Source organism: Phyllopteryx taeniolatus, chromosome 9 (assembly GCF_024500385.1).
Source record: "Phyllopteryx taeniolatus isolate TA_2022b chromosome 9, UOR_Ptae_1.2, whole genome shotgun sequence".
NCBI classification, from domain to species: domain Eukaryota; kingdom Metazoa; phylum Chordata; class Actinopteri; order Syngnathiformes; family Syngnathidae; genus Phyllopteryx; species Phyllopteryx taeniolatus.
Window position 1 is genome coordinate 10,255,153 of NC_084510.1, and position 27,314 is coordinate 10,282,466.

Sequence of the window (27,314 nt, forward strand, 5' to 3'; positions counted from 1 at the left end):
TCAAAGTGCAATAGATTTATTTCTGGTTCTTCAGCAGTTCATCAATTTGGGCTTTGAACATGCTTTTGACATCTTCAAGGTCCAGTCGCAGTTCCTGTGCCTCTTCAGCTTTTTCTCCATACATCTGCAAGATCGTGTTGTGCCTCTGCTCCAGATCCTGAAAAGCAAATAAATCCAAGTAGATAAAACTCTCAAAATCCCTAAAAAAAATACACTATATTGCCAAAAGTATTCACTCACATACGAACTTAATTGAGATCCCATTCCTAATCCATAGGGTTCAATATGACGTCAGTGCACATTTTGCAGCAACTCTTCTGGTAAGGCTGTCCACAAGGTTTAGGAGTGTGGGAATTTTTTACCATTCTTCCACAAGCGCATTTGTGAGGTCACACACTAATGTTGGACGAGAAGGCCTGGGTCTCAGTCTCTTCTCTAAGTAATCCCCAAGGTGTTTTATCGGGTTGAGGTAAGGACTCTGTGCAGGCCAGTCAAGTTCATCCACACCAAACGCTCTCATCCATGTCGTTATTGACCTGGCTTTTGTGCAATGGTGCACAGCCATATTAGAAATGGAAGAACTCATTTGTCCAAAATATTGGCTCCTTAGTTCCAGTGAAAGAAGCTCTGAAGGATTCAGCATACCAAGAGTTTATGGAGAATTCCATGCTCCCAACTTTGAGGGAGCAGTTTGGGGATGGCTCCTTCCTGTTCCAACATGACTGTGGACCAATAAACAAAGCAAGGTCCATAAAAAGATGGATGAGAGAGTTTGGTATGGATGAACTTGATGGGCCTGCACAGAGTCCTGACATCAATCTGATAGAACACCTTTGGGATGAATTCGAGTGCAGACTGAGAGCAGGGCCTTCTCGTCCAACATCACTGTGTGACCTCACAAATGGGCTTCTGGAAGAATGGTCAAAAATTCCCTACACACACTCCTGAAACTTGTGGAAAGCCTTTTCAGAAGAATTAAAGCCGTTATAGCTGTAAAAAGGGGACCGATGTCATAATATACCCTTTTGATTAAGAAGGGGATGTCACTTCAGATCATATGTAAGTCAGGGAGGTGAGCGAATACTTCTGGCAATATAGTGTATGCCATGGGTTTGTGTTTGGGGTATATTTCTGTCAGTCCTCACCTTGAGTTGAACTCTCAACTTGGGGATATCCGTAACCTGCTCCTCCATCTCATCGTTTTGACTGGTGAGTCGAACCAGCTCCTCTGCCATCACAGAACGACTCCTCTCCAGACTTGAAATCTCAAGCTAACATGACAAGAAAGCAAAGTGTTTAACAGAAAAGTTTACCATGAGTGTCAGCAGTTATTCTCCATGTCTATTTAGTGATGCCCTTCAAAAAAAATGCCAATCTTGTGTGTACTTATGTTGATTGCTACCTGTAACTGTGCTATCTCTCCTTCCCTCAGTTTGAGTTGAGACTGCATATTCTCTATGATGGTGGAGCCACCAGACAGCCGAGCAGCTTCATACAAGTTGGTGCCGCTCATTGACAAAGACATGGTCCCAGTCCCCACTGCCTGGTCTAAAGAGTCATCCTTTGGAGAGAAGAAAAAAAAAAAAAGTAGTACGAGTCAAATTCCACACATGCAACGGAAATGCTTTGACTACCACATTTCCTGAAGTAGTGGCTGGGCATATTGATTTACACAACTGCAGATAGTAAGTACCGGGGAGAACCAATTTGTACCAGTCAAAATTTGGACAGACATTCTTATTCAATAGCATGACAAAGTCTATCCAAGCCATTGATATTTTTTCCCACAATTGTGTAATTACTGTTAGTCAAAATAAAACTACTGCAATATATGTTAAAGGAAACAGCAGTTTGGAATTTAAAAAAAGGACTAAGTAGAAAAAAATGAAGCGAAATGGCAAGAACCTAACCAGGCAAAACCAATGCAGAACTAGTCTGAAGGCATGTAGCTCCCTGAAATACAAAAATGGACACATACAACTAGAGTTGTCCCGATCAGCTCTTTTCAGGAGAGTTGATTGACAGGAAAATAGGAGCTATATCAAACGCGTCCATCTGTTAGCAGGCGTGCTCATCAAGCGGCTATCTCCATGCAAGATAATTTTTTATGTTGCACACAGAACCTGTTTACAACACCCATGCATTTTCTTCCGCTGATCCGAGGTTGGGTTGCGGGGGCAGTAGCTTGAGTAGGGAAGCCCAGACTTCTCTCTCCCCAGCCACTTCAACCGACTCTTCCGGTGGGGGATCCCGAGGTGTTCCCAGGCCAGCTGGAAGACATAGTCTCTCCAGCGTGTCCTGGGTCATCCCCGGGGTCTCCTCCCGGTGGGAGGTGCCCGGAACACCGCACCAGCAAGGCGTCCAGGAAGAATCCTAATCAAATCCCCGAGCCGCCTCATTTGGCTCCTCTCAATGCGGAGGAGCAGCGGCTCTGCTCTGAGCCTTTCCTGGATGACCGAGCTTCTCACCCTCTCTCTAAGGGAGAGCTCGGACACCCTGCGGAGAAAACTCATTTCGGCCGCTTTCATGCGGGATCTTGTTATTTCGGTCACAACCCACAGCTCGGGACCTTAAGTGAGGGTAGGAACGTAGATCGACCGGTAAATTGAGAGTTTCGCCTTTCGGCTGAGCTTCTTCTTTACCACAGTGGATCCATACAAAGTCCGCATCACTGCAGACGCTGCACCGATCTGCCCCTCGCTCTGCCGTTCCATTCTTCCCTCACTCGTGAGTAAGACCCCAAGATACTTGTACTCCTCGACTTGGGGCAGGATCTCATCAGAGAGGGCACACCACCCGTTTCCGACTGAGGACCATGGTTTCAGATTTGGAGGTGCTGATTTGCATCCCAACAACTTCACACTCCGCTGCGGACCGCCCAAGTGAGAGTTGGAGAACCACATCATCTGCAAAAATCAGATATGCAATACCACCAAACCGGACCCCCTCTACGTCTCGGTTGCGCCTAAATATTCTGTCCATAAAAATTATGAACGGAATCGGTGACAAAGAGGAGCCTTGGTGGAGTCCAACCCTCACTGGAAACAAATCAAACTTACTGCCAGCAATGCGAACCAAACTCTGGGACCGGTCGTACAGGAACCGAACAGCCCGTATCAGTGGGTTCAGTTCCCCATATTCCCGAAGCACCCCCACATTACTCTCCGAGGGACATGGTTGAACGCCTTCTCCAAGTCCACAAAACACGTGAACTCCCATGCACCCTCGAGGACCCAACTGAGGGTGTAGAGCTGGTCCACTGTTCCACGGCCCAGACGAAAACCACACTGCTCCTCCTGAACCCGAAATTCGACTTCCTGACGGACCCTCCTCTACAGCACCCCAGAATGGAACTTCCCAGGTCGGCTGAGGAGTGTGATCCCCCTGTAATTGGAACACACCCTCCGGTCCCCCACCACCACCCCAGTCTTCCAATCCAGAGGCACTTTCCCCGATGTCCACGCGATGTTACGAGGCCTGTCAACCAGGACAGCCCTACAACATCCAGAGCGTTTAGGAACTCCGGGCGGATCTATCCACCCGGGGCCTTGCCACCGAGGAGCTTTTTAACCACCTCGGTGACCTTCGAACCCCAGAGATAGGAGAGCCTGCGTCAGAGACCCCAGACTCATTATTTTTTATGCTGCGCACAGAACCTGTTTACGACATGCAGGAGTAATTGAGTCATGCCACCTATTCAAGTGGAGGCCACCATTTGAGGAAACCGTATTGTTTGTGTAACTAGTGTGTACCTGTGAAAATATAGACGAGTGCAAAACAGCATTGTCAGCCCCACTTATGGAGCTGGAGCGGGACAGTGAGGGTGTAGAAGAAGCTGGGGGATCATGGGTTATGCTCTTCTGCTCCTCAACAGGAAAAACAGGAAAACACAGTAAAAGAACAGAACTAAGAGACCATAATGAACACTATTAAATTCAATAGAGCAATATTTAGCATTCTCTCAAACCTTTTCCTTGAGTGCCTCTTGTACCAAGTAGCATTTTTTCTTCTCCTGTTCCACCTTCATTTTCTCCATCTCTAGTTGATTCGTAAGCAGTAGCTGGTGGAGGAGAAAGGGGCACATACTGTAAGTAAAAATACACTTAATAAAGAACAACAGCAACAAGTGGAGGGAGTAAAACAATACCTTTTCTTTCTTTGCTTCTTCAAGCATGCGACTGTGTTCTCCTCGCAGATTCGCCAACTCAATATGCTCCCTACATTGAAATAAGTCATAAGTCACTAAAGCTGGTTTGTGGAAGTCAAGACTGACAGAAACAAGACACTTGTCACTACAAGTAGCATTAAGAGTGTCAAAACAAATACGCAATCTGTATTTAATCAGGTAAGTTAAATTTTGTTTAGTGGGCTCTTTACACATAATGCCGTGACGATATATACATTGCGAATAATATTACCACTTTCTTGTTTTGCGCAACATGACAGCCATGTATGGATAATCTCGAGTAAACAGCCAAGTATGAGTCTTACAAAAAGATCGATTTTGTTCTTCTAAGAGAAAAACAAACACGATGATAAAAGTAGTTGTGTTCTAATCCAATGTGCCCGCTGTCATCCTGAGTCAATGACGTTTTAAGCTACCTGGGGTCTCCCAGCAATGTTGAACTCACTATTGATCGTGTGCATTGCTCTGTCCCAGAACCTGCTTTATTGGACACGGAAGTGCATGGAAACAAATTAAAAGGCAAAATGAATGTTTAGGAAAGAGATCTGGGAATAAAAACTGAACTTTACATTTGGATTACAAAGTTTCGCTGGATCTGATGACGACTTTCAATTCTATACAACGTAAAGACAGAAACAAAGCTACCCCTAACGTTAAGTAGGCCTGTGTTTACACTGAGGTTTTTTGTGCTTGTTCATGGATCTGAAGCAGAAAGCCCAGCCACTTCCCCTGTCAGTAAGTCTATCTGTCTTTATTTGAGACGAATAATACATAACACAGACAGAACACAATTTTAGATATTCTCATCTCAAGTAACTGGAAATGGTCACCCATCTTAAAGCCTCTCTCTAGTTTGCTACTCTGTGCTTTAAAACTAGGACTTGATGTATGTCTGTGAGCGTTAGTTTGGGCAAGTCCTGGAAACATCACGTGTAGAATAATGCAATTTTTGAAAACAGGAAAAGACTGAGCTGTATTTCAGTAACGCAGGTCAAGTTATGTGCAAAAAGCCCATTGGTCATGTTTCTTACATCATGCTTTCTTTATCAAGTGACACATAAGCGTTTCGCTGACACTTGACTGTTTTAAATCTCAGCACCTAATCCTAATTAGGTTAATCCTAGCAAATCAACTATCCACGAAGCCATAGATTCATGTGTGAACAAGGAGGGGTGATGTCACAATTTCATTTTCAACAATTTAAACCTTCAGTTAAAATTAGATTTTGTTACTTCAATTGTTATGGTCGTGAAGAATAATCTGCACCTGGTATAATGTGGCATTACTGCACAACATGTCTGAGCCGCAAGAAATTATTTTAAGAATCTGATTTTATTCCACCTAAAATTCCGGGGGAAATTAGATATTGCAGTACACTACGTAATAATATGATTTGTGTACAACCAAATAATTTGTACTGATATTTTTGTGATGTTTATTGAGGCAACTAGTTAATTTCAAGAAAGCAAAATCAAACAAAAATGCTCACTGGCCAAAATGTCATTGACCTACTTGAGAAACCTTTGTATGTCGAGAAACATTTGAAAGGTAAATAAAAAAAAAAACAAAAAAAAAAAAACGTTTTGCTGGTGGCATTTTTAATCTGTACTTTGCTACCTGTTGCTGTCATCTTCCAGTTTCTCTCTTCTGCACTTCTCAGTCTCCAAAAGTGCCAGGAATCTGACCTTCTCCTGGCGAAGGAGGGAATTCTGGGACTCAAGCGAGACCAACTGGCACTTAATGGAGAGCAATTCTTCTGTTGCTGCACGTTCCTTCTCAACTGCAACGGCTAGTTGTGCCTCAGCCTCAACTGAGAGAGTGCAAGGGAAGAGAGAATGAGAATAAGAAGAGGTACCATTTTTACGCCAAATCAGTTTTCTATACTACAACAGAATTTCCCTGATGGATGAATAAAGTTAAAATAAGAATATAAGTTTATATCCCTCTATCTATCCAATCATCCATCCATCAAGCTTGACCGTAAAATTGATTTTTTCTGCATAACTGGAAGTTTTCTGGATAATTGAATCGTGGCAACAGCCAATTGACTGCAGCCCTCAACGATGCAAACCCTCCGGGGTTTGTGTAAGTTCGCAAACCTCGGGCCTGTGGTCACGGAGGAGGTCTCGTGAAGATTATCCAGTAATTTAAATTTGATAAGATTTTCTGAAAGGAGTGGAATCCTGTACAAGGCCTCTCAGCTTCGTTCCCTCCTAAATAAATAAACAGAAACAAAAGTGGAAAGTCCCGCTATCATTGCTACTATCTACCGGCCACCGAAACACAACAAAATATTTTTTAACTGACTTTGCTAGCTACCTGACCCATCTCTCTTCACTATCTCCAAACATACCGTCATTTCTCGTGTATAATGCGCATTTTCCCCCCAAGAAATTGTCAAAATTCAATAGTGCGCATTATACATAGGTATAGGGGAAAATGGAAAGAAACGTTCACATTTTATAAATGTATGCCGTCATCTAGTGGTTATGAAAAAGCTGTACACTTTCATTCCAAAATGCCACCACCACCGAGTGGTTATAAAAAAAGTGTAGCCTACACTTTCTTTCCAATATGACAGGGGGTACGTATGACCGCATATGTACAGTTGTGCACGTAAGTTTACATATCCTGGCAGAATTTGTGAAATATTGTTTTTTTTGTTTTTGTTTTTTAATATGACTGATGACTGAAATAGAACAATCATTAATTTCTTTATGGTGATGTTTTGTTTAATAATGCTTTTCTGAAATGCATGACCCTTGAATTTGAATCCCATTAAAATAAAAGTAAATGTTAAAAATGATTACTTGTTCAAATAAAGTGCTTAACTTCAGGATAATTCCTTGAAATAAAACTAACAAAATACAGATAATAATTCATGTTTTGATTCTATGGGTAGAAGCAAAATCATGCATTGTAAAAATGCATTATACATGGGTAGAAGAGTTTTCTAGAATTTTGAGGTCAACTTTGGGGTGCGTATTATACATGGCTGCGCATTATACATGAGAAATTACGGTAATACTGCTTGGCAATTTTAATATTCACATGGACATCAATATTACAACTTCCAGCCCATCGTGTCTCAACGACTTTGGCCGATAGGAATTAATAAATTTCTTCAATCACTGCAAAGGACACATACTGGATCCGTTCTGGTATCACTGCACCAATTCCAACTCACTCCCCTTTTCAGACGACATGCTAATAACATTTTCTAGCATTTTCCAAAGTCAATCTCCCCAATGTCATCTCATTCTGCAAAATTAAGGACATTAACACACTCTCCACTTTTGTGAACATTCTCCCCAGCAGTGACTCTCTCTCCACCCCAATGAACTGGTTACCCGCTACAATAATAATCTCCATCATCTCCTCAACACACTTGCTCCATTAAAAAACAGTATAGCTTTCACCACCTCTACAGCTTGGTTCACACCCACACTGCGACAATTAAAATCCAAACATTGTCAACTCGAACACCTTCATTAGAAAACTGAACGCACTATACATAAGGACATATACATTCACCATCTTAACTACTACAAAGACTGTTTAATTCAAGATCCATTACACAACATTTATCCATAAAATTGAAGGACAGCAAGGCATTATTTTTCCTGCTTGACAATATTTCATGCCCACCAGACTCAATTCCCTCTCACTTGTACTCATTTGTTTCTTGTAGTTCCCGCATGTCAATTTACCATTCAAAAAACAAATGGCTCCACCAGCAACTTTCTCCTTCCTCCTGCCCAAGTCCACCCTCACTGCCTCCCCCTGTCCTACCCCTTTTATTCTCCCTTCTGCCATGGGCATTTCCACAATCATCTGTCGTGCCAAGCCATCCACTTGCCAACTCGAGCCCCTCCTGACTGTTCTGGTAAATGCCTGCCACCCATCTCAGGTCCCCCTCATCACGGACATCATCTATTCATCTCTCTCTATTGAAATTGTTTCCACAGCCTTCAACACTGCAGCCATAACCCCAATACTGAAAAACCCAGTTCAGATCCAAATTATTTTAATAACCTTCATTCCATTTCCAATATGTGTATATATATATATATATATATATATATATACACACACACACACATACATACATATGTATATATATATATACACTTACACATGTATATACACATTTACACATATGTATATATATACACATGTATATGTGTATATATATATATATATATATATATATATATATACATACACACATATATACACATATACATATGTATATATACACATACACATATGTATATATACACATACACATATATACATACGTATATACGTGTACATATACATACGTATATACGTGTACATGTACATACGTATATAGGTGTCCGTATATATATATATATATATATATATATATGCATTCAGCCTTAGTATAAGTAGTATCTATCACTTCTCTCAGACAGCAACACTGGATAAGGACTAAAACAAAAACAAAAAGTATAAACGGACATTAAGATGAAAATACAAATTAATGACTTGCCGCAAGAAACAATTACATAAAGCCGGTGCTGTGCTTTTCCCCAAATACTAATTATGCGCACACATTGATGTTTTCTCCACACGCACTAAAAATATTCAACTCTTACCAAGCCTATCGGAGATGCTTTTCTCTAGTTTTTCCCAGGATGCTGTTTGTCCACCCAAGGAAGCCTGCAGGTTCTCAATTTGACGCAACAAGGGCCTTGTTGCTGAAGTAACGCTTTGACTGAGCTCCTGGTTCCTTGACTCTGCCTCCTGGAGCCTCTGTGGAAGAAGATATAAAATAGAATAAAAAAGTTGTGTATAGGGAGAACTACAGTTGTACAACCCCAATTCCAATGAAGTTGGGACATTGTGTTACACAAATAAAAACAGAATACAATGATTTGCAAATCATGTTCAACCTATATTTAATTGAATACACTACAAAGACAAGATATTTAATGTTTAAACTGATAAACTTTATTGTTTTTAGAAAATAATCATTAACTTATAATTTTATGGCTGTAACATGTTCCAAAAACAGGCAAGAACTTAAATGTGCGAAGCCTACAGTGAAAACGGTGAAAAAGTGGACCAATGAAGCAAAGATGGAACTTCAAAGCTGTTTAGACTGCACAGACTGGAGTGTCTTTGAAAATTCAGCTAGCAGCCTGGATGAATATACGGACACGGTCACATCCTATATCAGTTTCTGTGAAGAGGTTTGTGTACCAACAAAGTCATTTTGCACTTTCAACTACAACAAGCTGTGGTTCACTGCCAAACTCAAGCAACTTTGCCAAGCTAAGGAGGACGCATATCAAAGCGAGGACAGGGCCCTGTATAATCGAAATACAAATAGAAACCAGCTGACTAAAGAAATTAACATTGCAAAGAGGAACTATGCAGCAAAGTTGGAAAAACAGTTTTGCGCTAACGACTCTAAATCAGTCTGGCATGTATTACAATTCCTGACCAATTACAAGCGACGATCCCCCCAAGCTGAGAACAATAGCACACTAGCCAACGACTTGAATACCTTCTACTGGAGATTTGAAAAGGACACTTTCAAACCCCACACCCACCAGGCCGCGCCACCGACCACAATCACACCTCTGACTTCTGCGTCAACCATCCACGAACAGGATGTGAGACGCATCTTCAAACAACAAAAGACTAACAAAGTGGCAGGCCCAGACCATGTGTCGCCATCCTGCCTCAAAGTCTGTGTGGACCAGCTCGATCCAGTCTTCACACAGATCTTCAATAGATCTCAGGAACTGTGCGAAGTACCATCCTGTTTCAAATGCTCCACCATCATTCCAGTCCCCAAGAAACCTACAATCTCTGGTCTTAATGAGTACAGGCCTGTCGCCTTGACATCTGTGGTCTCGTGATGGACCACTTCAAGAGCGTCACAGGTCCCCTGCTGGACACCCTGCAGTTTGCCTACAGAGCGAACAGGTCTGCGGATGATGCAGTCAACATGGGACTGCACTTCATCCTAGAACACCTCGACCTACGCGAGGATCCTGTTCGTGGACTTCAGCTCAGCGTTCAACACCATCATCCCTGAACTCCTTTCCTTCAAGCTTCTCCAGCTCAGCGTCTCGCCTGCCATCTGCCAGTGGATTTACAGCTTCCTGACGGGCAGGACACAGCAGGTGAGGCTGGGGGAGGCCACCTCATCTACACGCAGCATCAGCACTGGGGCGCCCCAAGGTTGTGTCCTCTCTCCGCTGCTCTTCTTTCTCTACACGAACGACTGCACCTCAACACACCCGGCTGTCAAACTCCTGAAGTTTGCAGATGACACCACTGTCATCGGCCTCATCAAGGACGGTGACGAGTCTGCATATCGACAGGAAGTGGAGCGGCTGGAGCTGTGGTGCGACCGACACAACATGGAGCTGAACACGCTGAAGACTGTAGATATGATCGTGGACTTCAGGAGGCATCCTTTGCTACAGCTGCCCCTCACGCTGTCCAGCTGCCTTGTGTCAACCGTCGAGACCTTCAAGTTCCTGGGAATTACAGTGTCTCAGGACCTGAAGTGGGCGATCAACATCAACTCTGTCCTCAAAAAGGCCCAGCAGAGGATGTACTTCCTGCGGCTTCTGAGAAACCACGGCCTGCCACAGGAGCTGCTGAGGCAGTTCAACACAGGGGTCATCGGATAGGTCATGTGTTCTTCCATCACAGTCTGGTTTGGTGCTGCTACAAAAAAGGACAAACTCCGACTGCAACGGACAATCAAACGCTGCCAGAACTAAGACAAAAGAGTGCAAAATCCTCTCGGACCCCCACATCCCGGTCACTGGCCCTTCTACTCCTTCCCTCTGGTAGGTGCTACCGATCAATCCATTTTTTTTTGTCTGAGTTTGCTGTCACATTTCTGTCTGGCCAATTATAAATTACTCGTGCACTCACTGTCTCGCCACGCTGCACTATTTGCATATCTGTTGTTGACCAATACTGGCCACTCATGCCAGAGTAGTATCTGCTCCATTTGCACACTGATTGAGGAGTATCTGGAGCATTTACACAATCAACATTCTCCCAGATTATCGCACTACTCGCTTGAAATCTCAGCGCCCTTTGCACAATGGTTATTGCACCGGACTATTGCTATATTAGTCATTCGAACTGCTCTAATTGCGAGAGGACTCTGCATCTTTTTGCACAATTGTCAAAAAAATAAATAAATGTGTACCGGCTTTACCAGATAAGTCCAGTCCACATTTCAAATTGTTTTGGGAAATTGTGGACGTCGTGGCAGCCGGGCCAAAAGAAGAAAAGAACCATCCGGACTGTTATGGACCCAAAGTTCAAAAGCCAGCATCTGTGATGGTATGGGGCTGTGCTAGTGCCAATGGCATCGGTAACTTACACATCTGTGAAGGCACCATTAATGCAGAAAGGTACATACAGATTTTGGAGAAACATATGCTTCATGGATGCCCCTGCTTACTTCAGCAAGACAATGCCAAACCACATTCTGCATGTGTTAAACCAGCGTGGTTTTGTAGTAAAAGAGTGCGGGTACTAGACTGACCTGTCTCCCATTGAAAATGTGTGGCGCATTATGAAGCGTAAAATACGACAACGGAGACCTCAGTGTCCTCAGTTCCCAAACGTTTATTGGATGTTGTTAAAAGAAAAAGTGATGTAACACAGTTGTAAACATGACCCTGTACAGGCTTTTTTGGAATGTGTTGCAGCCATAAAATTTTAAGTTAATCATTATTTGATCAAAACAAAGTTTATCAGTTTGAACATTAAATATCTTGTCTTTGTTGTGTATTCAATTAAATATAGGTCGAACATGGTTTGCGAATCATTGTTTTCTCTTTTTATTTATGTTTAACACAACATCCCAACTTCATTGGAATTAGGGTTGTAGAATGAGACCAAACTTGTTCACTACTACATTACCTGCTGTAATTCATTGATCTCCTCCCTCAAATAATCTTCTTTCCTTGCCTGCTGTTGCTCTGCCCTCTGAAGCGTCACTCTCAGGTCAGCCACCTGCACATCACATTAAGTGCAGATAATTACATTAAAATATACTACGACGAGTTACTGAATGAGCATTCCCACTCTAAGCCCTCAAGGGCTAATTTCCATTTTCACTCTGTTGTACAAGAAACTGGGACAGATATATACAAAGAGAGACAAAATCAGTGTTGTCCCCTAAGCTGAGGTTGACTCGTTCAGTGAATTTTCTCAAGTGCACGTCAACAATGCTACAGACTAGCATCTCTCCAACAACTAGATGCAATTTCTTTTTGTCCACAGCGGGACTTCAGCCGAGAGCCTCCTGTTCCTATGGTAAAGTCCTTATGGCTGAAGTACCGCCACCCCAAATCACTGCAAGCACGAAGAGAGAATGCAAACACTACACAGAAATAGCCAAGCTGAGATTTGAACCCAGAACCTTTGACTGTGAGAGAGCTGTGCTAGCGACATGCACCACTTTTCCACCAATCAGCAGAGAAACAAACAAAGGCTTATGGAGTAGCATTGCGGGAAAAAAAGTAGTCTGTTGTTGTTGTTTTTTTTATTTATTTATTTGATTTTTACTTTTTTTTAAAAAAAATCTTATTTATTTATTTATTTACACAGTGGAAAAATTGAAGCTCAGGTAGAGCGGTATTTCCCAATGTAATGAGAACTATTCATCCACATAGCACTTCCTGCAAAAGAAATTAGGTACTAATTCAAAATTATAGGCATTTTGAAATTTTAAAAATGTGACAAAATTGAACTGTCAAGAATTTAAAGGACGTGGGGAAACTTAGATGATGATTTACCGTAATTTTCTCGTGGACATCAAAATTCTGGAAAACCCTTCCACCAATGTATAATGAATTTTTACAATGCATGATTTTGCTTCTACCCATATGATTAAAACATGAAGTATTATGTGTATTTTGTTAGTTTTTTCCAAGAATTATTCATAAGTTAAGCACTTTATTTGAACACGTAATATTTTATTTTTATTTACTTGCTCTTATTTTGCAATTCACAACCCTACTTATATTTAGTAAATGAGAAAACATACAGTTGTGCTCATATGTTTGATTACCAAGGCATAATTTGTAAGATGGGTACAATTCTTTAAAGAAAACATGAAGGGCAATGCGAAACACCTAATTTTATTTTACTTGGATTCAAATTAAACTGTCAAACATTTCAGAAAAGCATTATTATTAAACAAAACATAACCATAAAGAAATTAATGATGGTTGTTGTTCAGTCATCAGTTGTATTAAAAAATAAAAATAAATCATGTCATATTGGAATGAGGGTCAGCCTTCCAGTTCTGAGGATCTGGGTTCAATCCCCGGCCCCGCCTGTGTGGAGTTTGCATGTTCTCCCCGTGCCTGCGTGGGTTTTCTCCGGGGACTCCGGTTTCCTCCCACATCCCAAAAACATGCATTAATTGGAGACTCTAAATTGCCCGTTGGCGTGACTGTGAGTGCGAATGGTTGTTTGTTTGTATGTGCCCTGCGATTGGCTGGCAACTAGTTCAGGCTGTACCCCGCCTCCTGCCCGATGACAGCTGGGATAGGCTCCAGCACGCCCGCGACCCTAGTGAGGAGAAGCGGCTCAGAAAATGGATGGATGGATGGATAATGGAATGAAAGTGGAGGCCACACCTTTCTCATAACCTCTTGGTGGGGAGCGGCATATTGGAATGAAAGTGTACAGCTTTTTCATAGCCTCTCGATGGTGGCATACATTTATAAAATGTGAAAGTTTTTTTTTTTCATTTTCCCCTATCCCTATGTATAATGCACACAATTGACTTTTGACAATTTTTTTGGGGGGGGTGCATTATACACGAAATATTACAGTAATACATTTCCAAATGTGTTATTGACATGAAATTTTCACCAGATGTGGGGAACAACCCAAGTAATCCATACATAAAAAAGAAGGTAGAACAAATAAGATCTGAAATTAAGTTGTAAGAATGTGAAATGACACAGGGAAAAAGTATTGAACACATGACAGGAGGTGCAAAAAGGCATCGAAAGCCAAGACAACACCTAAAAATCAATAATCAAAACAGCAATCCAGCCCGTTGTCAGTGCAAATGAATATCATCTGGTTCAGTCCTAATTGATGGCATACAAAAAGGTCTCATTGCCAAGGTGTGAGTCAAGACACATCTCATGATGGGAAAGAGCAAAGCGCCGTCTCAAGACCATCGCAAAGTAATTGTTGCAAAACATTACGATGGCATTGGTTACAAGCGCATATCTAAGCTTCTGAATGTTCCAGTGAGCACAGTTGGGGCCATAACACGTAAGTGGAAAGCCAATAATACCACCATGAATTTGCCTTGATCAGGTGCTCCTCACAAGATCGCTGACAGAGGAATGCAAAGAATAATCGGAAGAGTTGTCCAAGAGCCAACGACCACCTTTGTAGAGAGCTTCAAAAAGACCTGGAATTAGAAGGTACTGTTCTCACAAGTAAAACAGTGAGTAATGTATGCATGCTCACCAACGCAAGACCCCATTGCATAAGAAAAAATAAAACATATCAAAGCTCGTTTTAAAATTGCTGAACAACATTTGGACAAGCTAGTTAAATACTGGGAGAATATAGTCTGTTCGGATGAGAGCAAAATTTAACTCTTTGAATGCCATTATGCACACCATGTTTGGAGGAGAAATGGCACTGCACATTACCCTAAAAACACCATAGGAACAGTGAAGTTCGGAGGAGGGAACATGATGGTGTGGGGCTACTTTTCAGTAAATTGTACTGGTAAACTTCACATTATTGACGGAAGGATGAATGGGCAAATGTACCAAGACATTCTTGACAAAAATCCGCTGCCATCTACGAGGATAATGAAAATGAAATGAGGGTGGACATTTCAGCAGGATAATGATCCAAAACAAACTGCCAAGGAAACTCAATTGGTTTCAAAGAAAAAAATAAAGCTGCGAGAATGGCTCAGCCAACCACCGGACTTGAATCCAATTGAAAAACCTGTCATTGCAAAGTATTAAATACCAGTTGGCGTGTTCAATACTTTTTCCCTGTGTTATTTGACATTATTACACACAACTTAACTTCTGAGCTAATTTGTTCTACTTTCTTTGTATGTATGGGTTACCTCGGTTGTTCCCAACATCTGGCGAAATTTTCATGTCAATACCACCTTATATTTGTAGTGAGAAAAATGTGACAAATACTTATTTTAGCCGCTGTAAGTTACAGTACTTTCTGCAATACATGAGAAATCTTACTGATAATTACTTATTTCTGTGTGATTAATGAGAATGACTAAGGATGCAATCTATAGTGCATTTCAAATTGATGTATCAGCACTGACACAACAGCAACAAAGCCAATGGTTCTGATAGGCATTTGTTAGTAACGCGCAAACCGGTGTTACCTGGTTGACGAGAACCTCATGTTGCATCCTGGCCTCCTCCTGGGCCTTCTCAAAGGCCAAGTTTTGCAGCTCCTTGGCTTGTATCTCCCTACTCAGAGCTGCCTCCTCAACCTCACTGGCTCTGCTCGCGTTAGCTTTGTGGAGTTCTGCTAGCTCCCTGAAAGCAAAAAAGTTAAAGATGACCAAACATACACTACTCTCAAAAAATAGGGATAGTCATATCCGGATTTCAGGCATAATTTCAGGATTAACCTGGAATGCATTATAACTTTTACAGGTGAACTTAATTTGATCATGTCTAACTTTTGAATGCATGTCCAACTGTTCAATGTTTCAGTGCTTATTGAAGAAGCTGAACAGCAACATTCACAAAAGGTGTTTGATCCATGAATTGACCAATAGATTTTCTGCTTCAACTACGTAGAATTAGTGCCAATTTGTAAAACGGATCAACAATACCTCACTATTGTGAGGCTTCAAACAGGATACTCTCAGAGGGAGTAGCCACCGATCTTAGAGTGTCACAGTGTCATCTGTAGGTTGCAACAGAGATACAGAGAGACTAGGAAAATCACAGAAAGGCTTAGTGGACATGGTGGACGTCCTTGGAAATGTATTGGTTGAGTCATGGCTCAAACACCTGTTGTGCATTTTGCCATTCAGCACCTTGTTAGAAAACAGCAAAGTTGTGCAAAAGTACTCAAACATTACCAGTTGGACAGGTGCATTCAAAAGATTAGAAAAGGTCAAATTAAGTTCACCTGTAAATTTCACCTGAAAGCCAATACTTTTCGTACTGTATGTCATTCAGGCGGGGTTCAAAATGTTGTTATCATGTTCACTGGGTTAATCAAAAGCCCCACAATTGGCATCTAAGATGGCTTTTTCCCAGCTTGCTGTGCTGTGTGTCAAGTGCCACAGTCGACAGGCAAATTTGCCACCTTCCTTCATAGTATCAAAAGCAAACAGCAACATAACGGAAATGATTTAATGCTAGCCAGAAGTATTTTTTTAAAGAATTGTGTGGCCAGAGTTAAGAGCTATAGTCCCAAATATTCCTCAGCAGTATCAGAGTAAGTGGGTTTTTACTTGTACGAGTTATCCAGAGCTGCCTGGAGACTTCTGTTCTTCTCAAGCAGCTCCTCTAAGTCTGTCTGCAGCCTGCTCTGCTCCTTCTCCTGACGATCCACAGCTGAGTTCAGCTTCTTGATGTTGTCTCTATGCTGTTTCTCCACTTCTTCTTTCCCCTCCAAAACCTAAATACAATTGTCAAAATAAAATATGGTACTTTAAGAAAGAAAAAAACACGACAGATTTTCTAAGTCATTCATTCCTGATAGCACTTTTGATGTTGACCCTGACAGTTAACATGAAAGTTAAGGAACCAAGGATGAGAAACACATTTTGGTAAATGACCAAAATGAGAACATATAAATAAAATCAATAAAATGTATTGCTTCTTCTTATTTTTTTCTACTTTACTATTTAATTTTGCTGTCCTTTGTATTTTTAACAAGGATATGTTGTTAACTCTGCTAGGTGCCTTACCTAGTAAGAACCAGCAGAGGGCATGTTTACTGTCTGAAGAAGTCATTGGAACAAATTTTTGGCACTATTCCCCAGGACCTGAACCAAATAGAGCATGCATTTTACCTCCTGAAGAGGAGACGGAAGGGAGAAACCCCCAGAAACAAACAAGAACTGAAAGTGGCTGCAGTAAAGGTCTGGAAAAGCATTTCAACTGAAGAATGCAACAGTCTGGTGAAGTCAATGGGTCGCAGGCTTGATGCAGTTATTGCAAGTAAGGGTTATGCCACCAAATATCAAATCTTATTCACTTTAAGCTAATTTAATCATGTCTGTTCAAATACTTTTGCTCATTTGAAAAGTGGCTGGATTCAAACAAAAGGTGCTCTGTCCTGAGTTGTTTAAATTTTGGAATTTTGTCTCATATTCATCTTTTGATCTGAAACCCAAATATCTTCAGTAATAAAAAAAACTAAGGAATTGACCTTGCCATTCCAATACTTTTGGAGGGGACTGTATATAAAGAATGACATCACACCTTAAAACATTTACCAGCCCTTGTGTCAATCACATTTATAATTTTTAACATTTGTATTAATATGTCACATCAACATGGTTACTTGGCACCAAGATAATACAAAATGGCCTAGAGATTAGCCTAGTAGGAAGAAGACGTTATTGCGGCATATACACGCACTTTCGCGTGCATTTTTTTCAGAACAAAATCATTAGCAAATGATTTCATTCTGCTGCTTCCATCATGAGTTACATCATCAATAAAGACTCGTGAGCCCGTTCCAGAAGCAGCCATGCAAGCCCAAGCCATAACATTACCTCCGCCATTCTTTACAGATGAGCGTGTGTTTTGGATCATAAGCAGATCCTTTCTTTCTCCATATTTTTCCCTTTCCATCACTTTGGTAGAGGTTAATCTTAGTCTCATCAGTCCATAAAACTGTCATCTCTGTAGTTATTTGCAAAATCCAATCTGGCCTTCCGATTCTTTTTGCTGATGAGTGGTTTGCAGCTTGTGGTATTGCCTGTATATTTCTTCTCTCGAAGTCTTCGAACAATGGAATGTGAAACAAAAGGTGGTCTGTCCTGAGTTGTTTAACACATCGATATATAAATATCATGAAATAAAAGCTGGAATTCTGAACTTTTGTCCAATATCCATCTTTTGATCTGAAACCCAAATGTCTTCAGTGTATAACAAAAACAAAGAAATTGACCTTGCCATTCCAATACTTTTGGAGGGGACTGTATGCACCCGATTGGAAAACATCACGTCACACGTAGACAGTTGATCAGAGATCTTCGATCAGAATTATATCAATCGAAATGACAAAAAAGTCTCCATGTAAACCTGGCTATTACTCTCGGAGCATTACTGTGGACTGTAATCAACAAGAACCAGTAAGATGTGAATATTTAGGTTTTTTTTTATATTTCCCTCTGTTCTACCCTTCAGTTTTATTTTTTTGTTGAAACAAAGCATTTTTGTGTAAATATTCATGAAATTACCTAATTGATGATTTGAAATGTTTGCAGAACTGCACTAACTCTCACCTGCTGCAGATGCCTGAGCTCATCCTCCAGCTCGTTTATTTTCTTTTGTTGCTTGCTGAGTCTTGCGTCACTGTCTTTCTCCTTCACACGCAGTTTCTTGATGATGGTACTGTGCTGAAGCTGTTGCTTGGACAGCTTTTCACCTACAGGTGAAATGTACATAGGTAAACACTTCATTTCACCTGAGCAGTATTTCATTTCTGGACTAAAACAATACTACGGTATATAATGTCTTGAGTCATAAGTTTTACATGAAGCATCCACAATAGCAATGTGTCTTCATCTACTGTATACTGCCGTTTTGCATTTTAACCAAGTACTTCTGAGATACTTTTATTTTAGGACTGCTTTGAGTGGCGTTTCTTTTGTTGTTGTTGTTTTTTGTTCCAATTATTTTGTCGTCACTGACTCCTCATTCAATTGGTAGCACAGTTGACTACTGGTTAAAATGTCTGCCACACAGTAATCAGGTTTGGCCTTCCTATGTGGAGTTTGTATGTTCTCCCTCTGCTTGTGTGGATTTTCAGCAGGTACTCAGGCTTCCTCTCACATCAGAAAAAATTTGCATGTTAGGTTATTTGCGAATGTTTGTGTGACTAAGTGCCCTACAATTGCCTGGTGTCCAGTCCAGCGTCTACCTTGCGTCTCACCCTAATAAAGGCCTGTTCACACTGCCCTCGGCAAAGCGTCTGACGCCCTCAACTTTCCCATTTATTGTGCGTATGCTGAGGGGGCGTCAGCGTGCATTGACGCGACCGAGTGTCGCGTCAATGCAGAGGGCGTTTGATGCTCAGTGTCGTGTCATCGGTTAGACAAATGTTCTGTTTGGGAGCGATGACGCGGTGACGTCAAAAAGCTCCTCTAATAGAAGCGGGGCTGGCGGCGTGATTTCTGAGTGTTATTTTGGCGGACTTATACTGTAAACAGCAAGGGGGGAATGGAGGAAGGCATAATAATTGCGTTGACCCACTATACCGAACTTTGGGCCAATAGAAAAATTATATAACGAGACTTCTCTGCGGGAGGCTTTCAAACTCCCTTTCAAAGCTCCCTCCTCAGCCTGAAATACACCGAGAAATTCTTCCTGGAAGTAGACACCTCACCAATGAGTTTGACCTCAGAGTTGCTGCTGTGAACTTAGTATGGGATTGTATTCCTTTTTTTTTTTTTGACAATGACAAATATTTATCGCCAAGTTGCGGTCTACTCAGCGAGGAAAGCCTCCCAAGTTCCTTCTAGGCTGCTGCGTCACTGCTTCCAAATATGGGATGGCCGCAGCCCCTTTGTCATCGTCGTCCTTTCATGTTGAGCAAGTGCAGTTTGAAAAGGCCTTAAGTCGGCTGGGATGCGGTGCAGCTCACCCATGACCCCGAACAGGATAAGCGGTATGGAAAGTGGTTGGATGGATATTATGTTTTGGAGCCTGTCAACTGGCTGCTGAGCCCTTGTCTGACATTAACAAAAGCACTTCTTACATGCCATACTGAATAACTTCAGTAGGGATGTCCCGATCCAAATTTTCACTTCTGATCCGATACAGATATTGGAGCCTTCAGTTTTGGCCAATACCGCTATCGGTCAGATCCGATTTCAGCAATAATCATACGTAATTTACTTATTTTGTAGTATGGAATGATAGAAAAGGCTTAATCAAGTCATATTATAAAGAGAACAAAAATCAGCAACAGTAAGTATGAGAAGAACTCATCCATTTTTTATTAACTAATGGGTTACATAAAGTATAACTGCTGTGCACGTCTTGACCTCTGAGGGGCAGTGTGTTGCATGCGATGAGATAAACACTTGCAGTAACAAAAAAGTAGTAGAAATCTCGATCGAATAGTTATTGTGACTCGTTTTTTAGAGTTTTAAAAAAATATATATATCCCAGAGATTATTTTGTATTGTCTGTTTGTATGTGTTTATACAGCATTTGTGTACCAATATTCATTATTTTGAGAAATGTAAGTGCGACAAATTCAATGCTATTTTTTGTTAGCTCGTCAATGGTGTTTTTCATTCATTGTATGTTAGCTTTGCGCTAGTTATTTGTGTGAACAAAAACGAAGAAAGACAACATTCAATTGGTGCAATTCGTTCCTTATGTCTGTTTAGTTTTATAGTGAACTTCTACTGGAGTGTCAATAAACAACTTTAAGGAAGCAACATTCACTCTTACTCCTTGCTACTATGTTAGCACCTTAGCAACGTGTTGTTGCGATCACGTAGGCTTTGGATGCTATTCGGGCACTGCAGGATAGAAGTGCTGGAGCGGAGCATGGAATAGACTGGTTGTATCAGAGTGGTAAAATCTGAGATTTTAGATCCAGTCCAATCCGATCCTTGTCTTTTTGCTGACATCGGACCGATTTCCAATCTCAAAGATAAGATTGGGACGCCCCTAAACTTCAGCAATAAATTCTTAAGGACAGACTGGAAAAATGGGAGGGCAGTGTTCCCAAACTTTCTGGCCGGGCTAATTACATTAAGATGCTTATGACAAGCTACCATCAACATTATTTACAATCAGATTTGTTAAGACCCTGTGAAAAATTTGAATGCAGTCCAAAAAAAGTAACAAACTTTTAAGTCTTTTTTCATATTGTCAGCGGACCTTATTTTTATGTCACATAGCTAGGGTTGGGCATCGTCTGAATTTGAGCAATTTCGGTCCCAATTCCAGTTCCTTATTTCGATTCCGGTTCCAAACAAATCTCAATTCCGATTCTTTTTGGGGGCTGGTTCAAAAATGTTTGCATGGTTGAAAGAAGGGGTGTCCAAATTCTGAACATCCGTTTTCTTAGCAGCCCGCAGCATAGACTAAAATGAACACTTGACTCAGGGTTCTTTATAACCAGTATCAATATCACACCTATGAACTAAAAGACAATGTGTTTGTCTAACCCAATTGACTTAATATTCATTAATGTTTCAGCTAAACGTTAAATATAGCATTGCTAAAATAGTTATTTGCGACTGTTTTATCATGTCAAAAGGTTAATATGTGCAAGTTTTAACTTGAGTTACTGTTTTAAGCATGTAGCCTTTTATTTTGAAGGTTAAACACTGGAACTCAGCATTTTGGCACAAAAGGTAACTTCACACGACACCAGTGAAAACGAAAATAAAACGAGAGACGGCATGAAAAAGATTAATGAATGGAACCAAAAGCTCTGTATAACATTGATTCCTTTCCGCATCGATGAGGCACAAGGTTAGTGATTGTGATAATGTGAGACGTATATGTGAATTTTGTCCCAATTCATTGTGATGCAAGTTGCTAGTTTGACCTTTGGTGAAGTTTTAGCTCAATGTCTTGTAATGAGACCGTTTCTTCTTTCTTTCCAGTATGGTAATATAATTGATGTTTTATCAGACATGCTAACACCAAAGGCATGAAAATGGTGACAGACAAAAACAAAACAAAACAAACAAAAACATTTTGTAGGAGGGTGTGGGGAGGATCCCGCAGGGCCGTGCAGAGAATTATTTTGATTTTAACATAAATCATCAATCACAATCTGCCACTGGTGGAGGGCTGCAGTGATGGTTGACTTTCTAGAACTTTCTCCCATCTCCTGACTGCATCTCTGGAGCTCAGCCACAGTGATCTTCTTTACCTCTTTCACCAAGGCTCTTCTCCCCCGATTGCTCAGTTTGGCCAGACGGCCAGCTCTAGGAAGGGTTCTGGTCATCCCAAATGTCTTCCATTTAAGGATTATGGAGGCAACTGTCCTTTTAGGAACCTTAGGTGGAGCATAATGTGTTGTGTAACCTTGGCCAGATCTGTCCCTTGCCACAATTCTGTCTCTAAGCTCTTCAGGCTGTTCCTTTGACCTCATTATTCTCATTTGCCCTGACATGCACTGTGAGCTGTTAGGTCTTATATTGACAGGTGTGTGGCTTTCCTGATCAGGTCCAATCGGTATAGTCAAACACAGCTGGACTCCAGTGAAGGTGTAGAACCATCTCAAGGATGATCAGAAGAAATGGACAGGACCCGAGTTAAATACATGAGTGTCACAGCAGTTCTCAGGCCAGTCTGAGACAAGTGGTATGGTTCATATAGCTGACTTTCATAAAGCTGGCAAACAAGTCCCACTCACAGCCTCATTCACAATCGCTCTGATTGCTAGTAAAGTGTGTGGTCTGCCTTTACCCTGAATCATCTGACATCCAGACTCCAGTCCCTGCAGTGGGTACACGTATGGAAAAATAGAGAGATGGGCGGCTTCAAACGATCATCTTGTAGGTGTTGTGTTTGGTGGAGGGGAAAATATGTCTTTTGAAACAAAGTTACACAGTTTCCTTAAACTGAACAGCAATCCCCTGGAAAGCGGTCACCTGTTTTAGTAAACTACAAGAGGTAACGTTTTTGGGCTTGGCAGAGGAAAACTATGGTATTAAAACTGAGTATACTGTGTCACACTCTACTTACTGTATTTTGTGTTTGCAGTTCATTTACATTGAGTCTTTACCTTCTTCCAGCAGGCCTCGGATCTGTTCCTCCTTTTCTTTCATGAGCTCCAACGTAACACTGGAGTTGAGTCTTGCAGAAAGCTCCTCTCGCAGGCCCTTAATTTCCTGTGAAGATATGCCAAACTTGAAACAAACACCCGCTGGAGATTTTCTCAATCAATATTAAAGATTATTTTTATAGATATGATTCAAATCAGTGCATATCATGCATTTAGAGGTAGTTGAAAAAAGCAGACTAAAATCAAAATTACCTTCTTGGCTATATCTCTCTCTTTGCAAGCCAGCTGAGCTTTCCTCTCAGTGTCCGCTATGCGCTGTGTAAATTCATCCTTCAAGGACTGAACTGTGGAGCTCTCCTCCTTCAGAGTTATAACTTCACTGTCGGGGGAACACACCCATGAGTGTAAAAACTCATTATCACAATGTATGCATCCTGCCTGCCAAAAGACATTTACAAATGTATGCTCGTAATTTTTGGGGCAAACTTTGATTTAACCCAATTAATCGATGTTATGACATACTATAAATTGAGTGGTTTGAATAATAACAAAACTGAAAATAGATTTTAAAAAGACTGCCGTCAAGACTGCTTTGATGAGAACAAAAACAACCCTGATCCTGCATAGTAGGTTAAGAGCTATTAAGCAAAATACTGTACAATCAGATAATATAATAATGTCAATTTCAGTGCTTTCTGAGCCACATAGTTTATCGTGTCAATACCCTATACTCACTCTCTAAGATTGTCACACTCTTCCTCCAGTCTTGCCTTGTCCTTGCTGACTGCCAGCAGCTGAGACTCTCTCTTTTCAAGGCGGCCCGACAGCTCATTAATGACCTACAACAACACAAATTTGCATTTACACCAGAAATGTTTCTTTCAGTCAATGATGTTCATCTAAAAACTCTCTCTCAATAAAGGATGTGGTTACCTTTTGAAGCTCAAAAATCTGAACTGTTGAGACACGGTTTGTCTCTTCTGTGACTGGTGAAATGAACTTTTCTTCTGCATTTGAGTTGAGATCAGACTGTGCAAAAGTCACCCCCAACTCCTGTTCCTGCTCATTCAACTGTTCAGGTTGTTCACAATTCACGGGTGTCACACTCCGTCCACTCTCCTCCATCTCATCCACAGACTGCTCTCTCAAGGTTCCAGTCAAATACTCTTGCTTCTCCTCTTCCACCTCACTTGTCCTTTCCACCATTCCATCTTCCTGCTTCTCACATAAACCTGATGGAACACCTGGTGGAGAAACAGTGCCCGAAGTCACAGAAGCAAGCGTCCGACTGCCAGGGGTCTCATCATCGGAGTTTATCTCACTGACACTCCGACTATCCAGTGACTGTACACTGAATGAATCAATGCGCTCAAATGCATCTGAGGAGGACCCACAACTCTCTGTGAGTTTCGGATAGTCTTCCAGGCGAGGGAAATCTCCACAAGAAGAGGCGGAAAGAAGTTGGAACGATCCATGCATCAAATGAAGGCCAGCCTTTCCTTCTCCTGTCTCTTGTCTGGAGCTGGCTGAGCTCTCACTCAACACGCTCTCATGGTCCAGTACTTCAATGTCACTGGTGGTGGATGTTCCTGAAGAGAAGGCACTAACTGGAGGGGAGGGGGTGTCACTCTGACGGTCTTCTGCCTTTGAGTCTTTCTGCTCTAAATGTACATCCTTGGAAGATTGGGAGGCTGGTGGATCAGAATGTGTCGAGTTTTTAGATTCAGAAGATACTGTACAAGGTTCAGAAGAATCTGAGGGATTTTTCCCCACCGGGTATTCAGCTTGAATATGTGACCACTCTGTGTTAGAGTCGACAGAAACTTCAGTGAGAGTGTTGTGTTTTACTCGATTTGTATTGGTCTTTGTGATGTCTGGGGTGCAAGTCAGGTCACCACAATTTTCAGTGGGATAAACTGGTTGGAGAAGAATAGTGTCCTTATGCGAGCATTCAAACCCCACCAGTTGGCCATCAACTCCTGTCTGATATTCGTGAGCCGAATCAGCAGACACTGTCTTTAAGGTCTCCACTTCTTTCTTCATCAGAGCATTTTTTCTATTATTTTCTGTTTCCTGAGTATGCCTCTGAGTTTTAGTAGGGTGTACAGACACTACCTGGGATGTGGTGACACATTGCGCATCTCCAGGTGGCAGGAAGGCACTAAAAAAGTTTTCAGATTCCTCCACAACAGTGCGGGTAACAGGTGTAGTAATAGCCACAGAAGGAGGCGGCGTTGAAGTCTTTTCTTCAGGAGGTGCTTCCCACTGGGTCATTCCCCATCCTCCACTTAATGACAACTTTTCAGGCAATGTCACATCTGACCATACACACACACACACACACACACACACACACACACACACACACACACACAAATGAAACTCCGCTTTAACACACAGATAACATTAGACTTGACCTTCCTATACAACGTACCGTCATAAGGCATTACAGTCGCGTCACTCCATTGGCCATCTTCTTTAATATCCAGAACACGATCGATAGATTTCTGAGCTGTTGTTAATGCTTGTTTGGCGAAAGTGGACAGGTGAGATGCGTTGAACCAACTCATCTTGACTACAGAGCTGGCAATCTAGCTCCAAGTTGATGCGCGGCTTTAATAAGAAGTCAACAAACAAAGAATAGGCGATTTAACTCGTGCTGCATTTCTGCTCTCAGCGATTGTCGGACGTGACAACGCGTCGCTATTTCAAAAATAATTCTTGTCAGATCGCTTTGTTGACTGCTTACTGTAACACCGCTTGCTAGCTAGCTAAATAGCGTTATCGTTGATCTTGCAATGAGGTTAGACGGGACTCCGGATAGCGTCATCGGAATGCGGTACCGCAACAGACAGTCATCAAAGCGAACGCACTGTATCAAAGAAAATCCTTTTCGTTTGTTTTGGTCTCTCTCAACTAGCTTGTTGCATTAGCAATGTCGTTCCTTCCGGTCCACGTAGATCGGATCACCTTCCGGGCTTCTTGTTCTTCTTCGTGTGCAGTTTATTTTGCGGTTGGTGAACTAGCTTTCACATATTTTACCGCCACTTACCGGAATGGAGTATGGAACAGTAGCATGGGAGGAAATTCCATCCATCCATCCATCCATCCATCCATCCATCCATCCATCCATTTTCTGTGCTGCTTATCCTGACTAGGGTCGCACCAACATTCACACCTATGGGCAATTTTAAATTAACCTACCATGCATTTTTTTGGGGGGGTGATGTGGGAGGAAACCAGAATACCCAGAGAAACCCCACGCAGGCACGGGGGGAACATGCAAACTCCACACAGGCGAGGACATATGTGAACCAGGGTCCTCAGAACTGTTAGGCGGATGTGCTAACCAGTCGCCCAACCGTGCTGCCATTAAAACGTGGAACACAAAAAAAAATATATTAATAATAATCCTAAATACGAATTAATCTGAAATATTCCACTCATTAATCTTGCTTCCTTTAAATAAAATTAAAAAAAAACTTTCTGAATCGTTTCTGCAGTCCCAAGAAGACTCAATGCTAAAAGCAAATTTACTTTCCTTTAGTACTGTTCTCAATTTACTTCGTTCCTTTTCATAAGTGATGCATTCTATCAGCACATGCAAAACCATCTCTTACTGGCCACACACGTCACATCTACTCATAGGGTGCTTTCCTATTACATTGAGGAATTTAATGCAGTATGTCCAACACGGAGACATGTGAAAATGGTTTCTTCCCTGAGATTCCTGCCGATCTTGTACCCCAACCCAACCTGCTTCTGTAATTTGTATAAATGTCTTCCTGTGTCATTTGTGTCCCAATTTTCTTGCCAAATGTCCAGCATGTTCTTTGTAATTATTATTTTGTATTCAGCTTTACTTAACAGGATTTCTAGGGTGATATACGTAGAATTCAAATTGACAGCTTGTTTGGCAAGAATATCTGCATTCTCATTGCCTTCAACTCCTACATATGCCGGAACCCAGATGAAACACACACTCAATCCTTTACTATTAACTCTGTATAAATCGTTATGGACTTTGTAAATTAAATCCAAACAGTAAGACTCTATAGTCTAACTTAGTCTTACTCTATACTTGTTGGGGCCAACATGCAATCCTTTTTTTTTTTGGCAGTTGATGTATATTAAGGTC

At 41.4% G+C, this 27,314-nt stretch overlaps 1 protein-coding gene across 2 annotated transcripts; it reads right to left on the minus strand.

Annotated features, from left to right (window-relative positions):
• Positions 1–26,175, minus strand: tmf1 (TATA element modulatory factor 1). Of its 2 annotated transcripts, none has more exons than XM_061785140.1 (17): positions 25,611–26,175; positions 24,110–25,494; positions 23,912–24,015; positions 23,429–23,555; positions 23,177–23,282; positions 18,699–18,841; positions 16,692–16,858; positions 15,603–15,759; positions 12,119–12,211; positions 8,809–8,965; positions 5,804–5,996; positions 4,148–4,217; positions 3,968–4,060; positions 3,753–3,866; positions 1,403–1,561; positions 1,146–1,271; positions 1–157 (listed from the first exon to the last, which is right to left on the minus strand). In XM_061785140.1, exons 1-17 carry the CDS (start codon positions 25,744–25,746, stop codon positions 17–19), a joined length of 3,471 nt encoding a protein of 1,156 aa, XP_061641124.1. In that variant the 5' UTR covers positions 25,747–26,175; the 3' UTR covers positions 1–16. The 2 variants fall into 2 exon arrangements, with proteins under 2 accessions (XP_061641124.1, XP_061641125.1); XM_061785141.1 differs by having other exon boundaries at positions 3,753–3,860; positions 25,611–26,174.
• Positions 26,176–27,314: the final 1,139 nt, after the last annotated feature.

Bases quoted from the DNA above. Each gene is read 5' to 3' on its own strand.
- tmf1 (XM_061785140.1), bottom strand. From the start codon at position 25,746: ATGAGTTGGTTCAACGCATCTCACCTGTCCACTTTCGCCAAACAAGCA. The intron at 24,016-24,109 runs GTAACCACATCC...GTGTTGTTGTAG, and splicing joins AGATTTTTGAGCTTCAAAAG to GTCATTAATGAGCTGTCGGG. The intron at 1,562-3,752 runs GTACACACTAGT...TTCTCTCCAAAG, and splicing joins ACTCGTCTATATTTTCACAG to GATGACTCTTTAGACCAGGC.